The sequence below is a fragment of the Osmerus eperlanus genome, chromosome 9 (genome assembly GCF_963692335.1).
Source record: "Osmerus eperlanus chromosome 9, fOsmEpe2.1, whole genome shotgun sequence".
Taxonomy (NCBI): Eukaryota; Metazoa; Chordata; class Actinopteri; order Osmeriformes; family Osmeridae; genus Osmerus; species Osmerus eperlanus.
In genome coordinates, this window is record NC_085026.1 from 12,874,922 (window position 1) to 12,884,683 (window position 9,762).

At 45.9% G+C, this 9,762-nt stretch overlaps 2 protein-coding genes across 2 annotated transcripts; one reads left to right on the forward strand and one right to left on the reverse strand.

The window, feature by feature from the left end:
* The first annotated feature begins 53 nt into the window (after positions 1–53).
* ptafr (platelet-activating factor receptor) lies at positions 54–3,489 on the forward strand. Its single transcript, XM_062469549.1, has 2 exons — positions 54–143; positions 1,548–3,489. Exons 1-2 carry the CDS (start codon positions 54–56, stop codon positions 2,790–2,792), a joined length of 1,335 nt encoding a protein of 444 aa, XP_062325533.1. The 3' UTR covers positions 2,793–3,489.
* Positions 3,490–3,659: 170 nt separating this feature from the next.
* Positions 3,660–6,576, reverse strand: LOC134027123 (uncharacterized). Its single transcript, XM_062470286.1, has 6 exons — positions 6,486–6,576; positions 5,747–6,004; positions 5,164–5,463; positions 4,795–4,929; positions 4,610–4,664; positions 3,660–4,418 (listed from the first exon to the last, which is right to left on the reverse strand). Exons 1-6 carry the CDS (start codon positions 6,553–6,555, stop codon positions 4,289–4,291), a joined length of 948 nt encoding a protein of 315 aa, XP_062326270.1. The 5' UTR covers positions 6,556–6,576; the 3' UTR covers positions 3,660–4,288.
* Between the last annotated feature and the right edge of the window lie 3,186 nt (positions 6,577–9,762).

Consider the following 9,762-nt stretch of genomic DNA (forward strand, 5'->3'; position numbering starts at 1 on the left):
GCTGAGAAGGCAACGACACCAACCAAGTTGTCCTGCTAACGTTGTATACATTAATGGACGAGGCGCAGGCACACGGAGTGAAGATTCCTGCCAGCAGCCCGTATCGTTTCCCTGTTTTAAACAGTCTCGGCCACCATGCGTTCGTGATCTCACTCCATTTTGATAAAACTTGAGGACCCTGATGTAAATACTGGCCAATCAGAAAACACTGCAGCTCCCCCCATCACGTCCGCCCCCCCGTCCGCCCGCCCCCCCCCACCCCTATCCCGCCCGCCCCCCCCCCCCACCCCTATCCCGCCCGCCCGCCCCTCTATGGAAATTTAGTTTGGCCTTTTTTTGCAGAAACAGTTTTGCAGAAACAGGACTAGATCTAAATGTAGATATGATTTCCTCGTGAGTCATGAAGGGACTTGTGAAATTCCAGAAACCAACTGAAGCACCGACAATGATTGTGTCAAGCAGGGCTTTCCAGTCAAATGTTTCACACCCCTTCCTGGCGCAACTAGGAGGAAGATGATTCAGTGTGAAGAAGTGCTCGATCAACTCACTTACCGTGCCTCAGGAGATTGACGTTTACAAATAGTTGTTTCGCTTTTGTGTAGCCAGGGCATAATTGTAGTTTTTCAAGCCTTACCTACAGCCTGTTTGCAGTAGAAATTGAGATACAATTTGAGATTTTAAATTTATTTTTCAACTGATAGCTCTTGAGAGTACTAGAGGACTATAATGGTGAGTAGGCTGCCTACATTTTGAACATGTTAACTTGTCTCTGCCTATTTGTTATCATACCATCCCATCATTTTATATTGTCTTTTTATATTTGTGATCTGTTCATTGTGTAAGGGGAAAATATGTGGTTAGAATCTGTCCACTCATGAGAGAAAACGGCTGTCCGGTTATTTAAGGTGACTAGCCACACATCTGTCTATGTTGACTTACCCCTATCTTTATCACACTTGACTGGATTTGCTTTATAGAAATAATATCAGACATTTACCAATGGCTAAATAGTGACTTGTGGTGAAATTGGCTAGGTGGTGGCCAGTAGCTTTTTATTTTTGCACAATAGAGGAAGGTGAAGTGAACAAGCATGTTGCCAAAATTGTATCTGTGAATGACTCACATCCTATAATACATTTACATTTATTCATTTAGCAGACGCTTTTATCCAAAGCGACTTCCATGAGAGAGCTTTACAAAAAGTGCATAGGTCAATGATCATAAACAACGAGATAGCCACAAAAAACATTGCAGGAAGCCAAAACATGAGCATACACTGTGATAAGCAACCAAGTGCCAATGGGAAGAAACATAAGACCAAGTAGTTAAACGAAGTTACAAATTAACAACATGAACCTAAAAAATGCAAGAGTGTACCTGTAGGAAACCAAGCAACAATAATAGAATCTACAGCGAGTACAAGTACTTAACTCAGTTACAACTAATCAACAAGTGCAACACACATACACACACATACAAATACACATACACACACTTCTAATATGAGTGTACATTAACATAGTTAATATTGCATTGCCCTCTCTCAGAGTGTCGACTCTCAGGAGCTCCCCACAGAGCCATCAGTGCAGACTACGGGCAGGATGGAGACAAACACAAGCCTGGACATCACCACAACATTCTACAACTCCTCTGTCACCCAAGGAAACAGAACTTTCCTGGACTCTGAGTTCCGCTACATGCTGTTTCCTGTGTTTTATGGCATAGTGTTCATCCTTGGCCTGCTAGCCAATTGTTATGCGCTGTTCATACTGCGGAGGCTACGCCAGTCCAAGACCATGAGCGAGATCCGCATCTACATGATCAACCTGACCATGGCCGACCTTCTCTTTGTCTGTGCTCTGCCCTTATGGATTGGTTACTACAGTCGTCATGGTGACTGGATCTACTCTGACTTCATGTGCCGCGTGGCGGGCTTGCTGTTCTTCATCAACACTTACTGCTCCATCCTCTTCCTCGCCGCCATCAGCGTCAACCGCTATTGGGCCATCAGCCGGCCGCTGGCCGCCGCTTCCACTGAACACCGGCGCCGTGGCGTCATCGTATCGACGCTCTTGTGGGGGGTGACCCTGGCCATGTCGATCCAGTACCTGGTGTCCCCAGGCCTGCAGGTAGACAAGGACAACGTGTCTCGCTGTTTTGAGGGCTACACCCATGAGGAAGATGACGACAAAAGGGTTATTGCTACAACCCACATCCTGATCATCGCTCTCTTCTTCCTTGTCTTCCTGCTGGTGGTGATCTGTAACGTTCTGATCGCCCACGCCCTCCTGGCACAGTCCCCCAGCCAGCCTGCTGTCTCGTCCTGCAGGTCTAGGGGTGATCCTGGAGCGTCCATGAGGGCGTCCCGTCGCCCCCACGGGGTGAAGCGGCAGGCGCTGCAGATGCTGTGTGCGGTGGTGGGGGTGTTTGTGCTGTGCTTCCTTCCCCACCATGTGGTCCAGCTGCCCTGGGTGCTGGCAGTGCTGGAGATCAGGGAGGGATGGGGCAGCCAGGGGTGGGGGGACAACACCAAGCAGTACCTCAACGACCTCCACCAGGTCACCCTTCTCCTCATGGGCCTGAACTGCATTCTAGACCCTGTAGTCTACTGCTTTGCCACCAATAAATTCCGTTCTTACATCAAAGCCCACCTGAGGAAGATGAGGACAGGGGATGCTTGCTCCCAAACAGGCACTACCCAGATGTCCATGGACAGCAAGAACCAGAGCCAGAGGCATGGTGAACACCTGCAACTCCAGGGTTACACAGCCAACATGGCTGACGAGAGCTGAAATAAAGTTGCTTTATCTATAAGTCACTTCTTGGAAGTGTATTTTTGGGGTGGACACACTGGTGAGATGACATTCCAAAGCAGTGTTTCCTTGTCCCAATATTATTCTAATCTATTGGTTACTGTAAATAGTGCAGTGGAGTGCATCGCTGAGGTCGGATGTCAGAAAAGGACATTGCAAACCTGTGAAAGCTAGAAACATGAGGAAGTACATTCATTTAGCAATAGTCCCTAGCCTGAACTGATTTTGTAATCACTCTACTCCCTGTGCTGTATATACATTTACATTTAGCAGACACGCTTATCCAGACTTACAGTAAGTACAGGGGCATTCCCCCTGAGGCAAGCAGGGTGAAGTGCCTTGCCCAAGGACACAACGTCATTTTGCACAGCTGGGAATTGAACCGGTAACCTTCAGATTACTAGCCCGACGCCCTAACCGCTCAGCCAGCTGACTCACCTACCACAAATACTCATACGACATAACCACAGTTATGTCGTCCACCCAGGGTGTCGTCCACCCAGGGTGTCGTCCACCCAGGGTGTCGTCCACCCAGGGTGTCGTCCACCCAGGGTGTCGTCCACCCAGGGTGTCGTCCACCCAGGGTGTCGTCCACCCAGGGTGTCCTAGCCTCGGTGTTGAGGAGGTTTTGCTGCACTGTGCATTTGAAAGGCATGATCAGGGGCGCCGTAATGGGGGGGGGGGGGGGGGGGGGTATGATTAGGATGGGATTAGGATGATTCTAAGAGCCCTGGTCAGATAGGGGGACCAGCAGAACCCCGTACTTTCCTGCATGATTTAGATTTTGGGGCCCACAGTACAAATTAGCCAGGGGGCTCAGACACCCTAGTGACACCTCCTGGACATTATACATTACATTGCTTCATGTAGCAGACACTTTTATTCAAAGCCACCTACAAAAAGTGAATTTAGGAAGAGCAGCAGATAATCAGGTTAAAGAGTAAAAAGCATATTTCAAATATATATGTGATATATAAGTGCAGCAACACCATATCTCAAATACAGTACAATATACCCCAAAAGATCAGTTGTGAAAGAAACCCATCTGAGTGTGGTCCTGTGCTATAATAATGCAGAAGCTACAGTTGTTGTATTTGTTCCTTTAAAGAGAGAGGCACACGCATAAACCACAAGCTATAGCTGTCGGCAATGACAATTTCATAAAAAAAATTACAAATTCATGTTGATAATATTGAGATAATATGTGTTGATGTCATATGTGTATGTTTCTGTAGATTATGACAAATTTATCATTTGCATCGCACATCTGTGTATACTTTTTTGTATACATAAATTTCATATGACTCCTCCAATTCACTCCTCTCCCCTCTCCCTCCTCCCTGCTCCCCCTCTCTCTCTTCCCCTCTCCCTTCTCCCCCTCTCCCTCCCCCCACCCCCTCTCCTTCCTCTCCATAACCTCGATTCACACTGTGTCCCTCTTCCTCTCTCTTCTACATTCCATGCTCCCTCAGTCTTCAGTCCAGGGTGTCGTAGATCTCCTCTACAATTGTCTGGTCAGTGTTGAGGTCACAGTAGGCTTTGCCAAAGGTTTCAGAGTTCATATAGATCTCCCCCACCTCAACAGCAGGTTTTTGGGCACTCCTCCTAGTGGACAGAATATGTATGGCTTCACACTCTTGCATGGACAGTAAAGATTTCATGTGCTGCTTTGGGTAATATTGTCTTATAGTGTTATTTCCTATTTTTCATGAATAGTTATTTCTCAGACTGAATGATTAAATTAATCTACAAATTAATCAGTTTATCAATAAACCAATCAATGACACTGCACTTACTTTGGTGATTTATTTGTGATTTTTTTGTGATTACTTTGGTGAGGTACAGCAGTCTCTGTAAAAAACAAAAAAAACAAGATACATTTAAATCCCACTCACATTCCTTGATCAACATTATGGTGTGAATGTAGGCCTACTGAAGTCCTGCCAGATTTAGCCAGAAGCATTGTCAAATGCTCTCTGACCTTTGCTTCTGACCAGATCCTGGAGACTAGCTGTCTCGTTGGTCCTCAGTCTCAACATCCTCAGAAACAGAAGGGCCAATAGGAGCAATGCCAACAGAGCCAGTGTCAGCCCTGCCACAGCTACATGGTAACTGACTGAGAGAGTCACACACAACACATTTTATAAGTAGACAGGCATTGTTACTGTACATTCACACTGAAAAGAATGTGAACACTCACTACCAAATTCAAACAAGTTTCAGGGGGGAAGTACAGCAGTTGGCCTTCCGCAAATTCACACCAGCAAGTGTAAGCATTAGCATACTGTTTGTTCTTAAGCGAGACAGTTGGGAATATGGAATGGTAGAAAGGAAGTTGAGATGAACCCACTGGTTATTGGCAGGGAGATGATGAGGACGCTGCATTCCGGGCTGATTTTCTCCTGGTAGATGGCAGAAGTGTTGCTGTTGACCTGGCAGCGGTACGCCCCAGTCTGGCTGGACCTGGTGAGAGTCAGCGCCCTGCCCCTGCCCACCTCCTCCCACACGTCCTGCACCCCCTTCCGCTTCCACACCCAAGACAGAGGCCCGATACTGGAGTCGTTTTGGCTACACTTGAGGCTGACTTCATGACCTTCCACTATGGTTGGCGTAACTGGGTCTGCAGTCACCCACACAGGAGGGAGTAACTCTGGCGAAAAAGGGGGTGGGAAGGGAGTAGATGGGCGAAGGTGTGTGTGTATGTGATGGGGGGGGGGGTGAGTAGGTAGGGTAAGTTGCGTTGTAGGAGGGTAAAGGAGAGGGTAGATGGGAGGGAGGGGGCAAGTTCATAGATGAGTTGTACCGCAAACAGTTATCACACACCTACATTTTCTGGTATTATGTTATCATCATACTGCAAATAGTCCAACCCAGACAACCGTGCAGGACAGTAGAAGAATCAAGGAAGAATCCAAGAGAAAACGATCGCTTACCTACGACAGTCAACGTTACAGGCTGTCCTGCCAACCACAAGGATTTGTTCTCGTAAGCACACTGGTACTGCCCTGTGTCGTTAAGGGTAGCGCTGTGCAGAGTGAAGGGGTTGCCTTGAACAAGTGTTTTTTTCTGGTTTACACGTCTCCAGGTTTGGTTAAAGCCTTGTAGGGGGCATGACATTGTGAACGGTTCACCCACCAAGACAGCATGAGCCACGACCGTGTAGTTAGTGTCCAGTGAAGACTCTGCAGAGACTAAAACATGAAAGGATATCACAAGGTGTCAGTCAAAACAATCTGGCAAATAATCTAGTCAACACACTATCTTTCCAAATATCCTGAAAAAAGATTATTGCATACACATTCCATATATTCATTGTAGATAGCAAATATATACATGAATTTAATGTGTATCTGAATCGACTGTTTCTTGTTCATGTATGTAGTATACCATATGAGAGATGGGGAAAACCCTAGTGTCTCAGCTTATCATCTTCCCAAACTTGCTCAGTTGGAAGGATAACCTTTGTTTTAAACACTAATAGGCCAACTGAGCAAGTGTGATCAAGTCTGTTTCAGATTAATCACAATGCACATTTTGAAACCGATTTAACTTTAAACTCTAATCCACTGTTTGTAGAATACAATTTGATAACATTTGTATTCTGTAGTTAATTTGAATCTCACAGACGGTAAAAAAGTACATTTAAACAAATTATGAGTCTGTGCAGTTTACCTTCAGTGCTAAGCCAGGAGAGCAGTAGACACCCCAGCAGCAGGTACATGTTGTGTGCCTGAGCTCCCATGAACCATCAGTTGAGACAAACTCTCCCTAAATGCCCAGTGTTGACCAGGTCTACCTGTTGTATAGTGGAGGAAGTTTAAGATGGAAAATAAATTGACGGGAACTTTCAGCTTCCCTTATCGACAAGCCTCCGTCATAAAGATGCAATACATTTGTTGTTCTGAAAAATTATTTATTGAATAGTTACTTATCATACATAGTAGTTTATATGTAAAAGACTTTCAAATCCTTTCGGCATTTTCATTTGTTCAAACCATGTTTGAAAGACTGAGAATGTATAGTACAATACAAATTTAGGATGTTGCAGATACTGTGGTGAGAAAGTGATGGTAAATTCCCCCAAAGTTTCTCTTCGTGTCTGTGTTTGTACACACGTGTGTGTGTGTAGGGGTAGGTGGCAATAACAAAAACAAACAAAAACAAACAAAAAATATTTAAGTATTTTCTTTTACAAAATTCGTAAAATATTTGAGTTAGACTGACACTGAAATATAAATTAATTGCAGGGGACAGTTCTGAGAGACTAGGATAATTGCTGTACTTTACATATGAATACATATTATGCTTATCATCATAATGTCGGTGTTATTGTACTCATACTGTTTTATTCTTACATGGACGTTTCGGCAATGTGAAAGTCTTCCTCTGTGCCTTGAAAGCCCATCGCAGAATTGAACAGAAAATGAGAAAGGGAGAGATTGAGAGGGGATGTTAGAAAGTGAGGAATAAAAGAGAAGTAGATACATGGTCATTCTCTTCTCCCTTGCAGCTGAGTACAGTGGCATTTCCTCACAACAAAGTTATCTGAAAGGGGAACGGGATGTGTGCTTGTCATTACAATCAGTAATACAACAGTCATTAGTCTCTCTAAGGTGTTCATTCCTCAGTATCACAGCTGTCGTATGGATAACTCTTCTGGCCTCTGCCCTGTTACCATGGGCACCATGCTATCTGTCTGCAGGTGTATTTTCAGATAGGGTCAAGCACAATTTCAATCTGCTGTCTCATACTTTGGCTGTGCCTGTGTAACTGAGTTCAAAATGAATTTGCTTGGCCACAAGATGGTGCTCCATCTTTATGTGTTCACAACATGCCCAAGAGAAGCCTGATTTTAGACCACAGAGGGAGAGAAATAATGAAATAGCACTTAGACAGGAACACACAGTTCTGTCACATATATCTTCTGTTCTCTCCACTCTTCACCCTTCACCCTTCTTTCCATCCCATCCTCTCCTCTCTTCAATGGAACCTTGGGGTCTTCTCCTCTAGGCTTGTTCCTTAGTTACAACTGAGTTTGCCCTGAGGTGGAAAATAATCATACCCATGGACTTGATAGCGAATTGATTCAAACGTAAAGACAAGGATGTAGTCTTCAGCACTAAAAGCATGTGAGTCAGATACTTCAAGTCAGAGACTGCATCCGATGCTGAGTGTTTGGATTACGAATGGAGGAGCCTAAATCATTCATCTTGAGTCCCTTTTGATGGATTCTGTGTCTCTCTCTCCCCGTGACACGCATCGGTTGCCACGTCGATGACGAGTGGCTCCCTTCTGCTTATCTGTCGTTCTGTGGGAGGGGGGGTGAGAGCCTGGAGGAGGTGTGTGTGTGTGTGTGTGTGTGGGGGGGGGGGGGGGGTGAGAGCCTGGAGGAGGTGTGTGTGTGTGTGTGTGTGTGTGGGGGGGGGGGGGGGGGGTCAGAAACTGCACCCACCCTCCCCCGCCATGTACCTGCCCACCACCCTCACCCTCCAGATGGCAGCTTTTTGCAATGAGCAGGAAATGGTACAGCCACCTCATACTTAATCAGGAAACAACCCTCCATTCCCCAGGAATGTTTGGATGGAGGATGCAAATGTCTCATTTCAGTGTGTTTTTGTACTCCCTTCCTGTGTGTTGTCAATAACTGCTGAGAGAGTGGAGAGAGAAAGAAAGACATAGAGACATTCGAGGAGGGAGAGAGAAAGAGAGAGGAAGAGAGAAAGAGAGAGAGAAACAGGGAGGGAGGGAGGGAGGGAGGGGAAGAGAGAGAGAAACACAGAGGGAGGGAGGGAGGCACAAAGAGAGGGTCGGAGGGAGGAAGAGAGAGTGAGAGACCACCTCTTGTCTTCATCTTTCTGTCCCAGCGTGGGATGCTGTGTAGTCAGACTTTCTAATTCTTCCAGCTTTGCACTCCCTGGTGTGGTGTTGCTTTGAGTGGAATGTAGGAATTCACACATACACATACACACACACACACACACACATATATATATATATATATATATATATATATACAAGCACACACACGTATATACATGTGTGTCAGTGTGTGATCATCTGTGTGTATGTGCATTTGTGTGTGGTTCAGCGTTAGCATCAGTGGGTGTGTGTGTGTGAATGGGACAGGCGCTGAGGACCCATCATCCCTTGCTGTTCTGGCATCGATGCGAGCCGGGTGAACAGATGTCAGGGAGGTTGATACTGTCCCTGCGCTGAGCACGACCAAATTACGGACCAGCGCTCAGAATGGAACCTTCAGATTACAGATGGCCTGTATCAGAAGCCCCAGCGTGGATTTACACCATGTAAATACAGCGTCAGGGTAATCCAGGAAGGGGGGAGAGAAAGGGGGAGGAAGAGTGGCAGCAGCTGGCAGGGACAGGGGGGGGTGCTCATGCACTGCAGCTGAGCCTGAGTAATGGCATGTGCTTGACATGTTACAAAGGCGAGCTTCTTTTCCTAATCCATTTACAATACTGATATTTTTGATTTGAAGACGTTCAGAGATGGTCAGCAAAGAGAATGTTAAGAGAAGGACAGAAAGAGAGAAGGAAAGAGAGAGACAGAGACAAAGAAGGAGATTTGTCATGACAGAAGCGGTTCTCTCATTTGATCTTCTGACTCACAGAGGTCACATGACAACTGCCTGAGCATGCAACACTCATCTTCTGGAACATTTCCACCCCGCCAATCCTTGTACCCTCCCACCTCCCTCTCACTTGTCCCTCCATTCTGTAGTCTCTTTTTATTATTCTCATCCCTCGCTTGTCATTATCCAGCTGCCTCCTAATGAATTCCTTATCTCCCAGTTTCAATAGCTGTGGTGATAAGGTTTATTATATTTTGTATTAGAATTCCCTGCAACAGGACTACAGAGGTAGAGCGAAAGAGAGAGGGATAGGGAGAGAGAAAGTGAGAGAGGGAGGGACAGAGAAAGAGAGAGGGATAG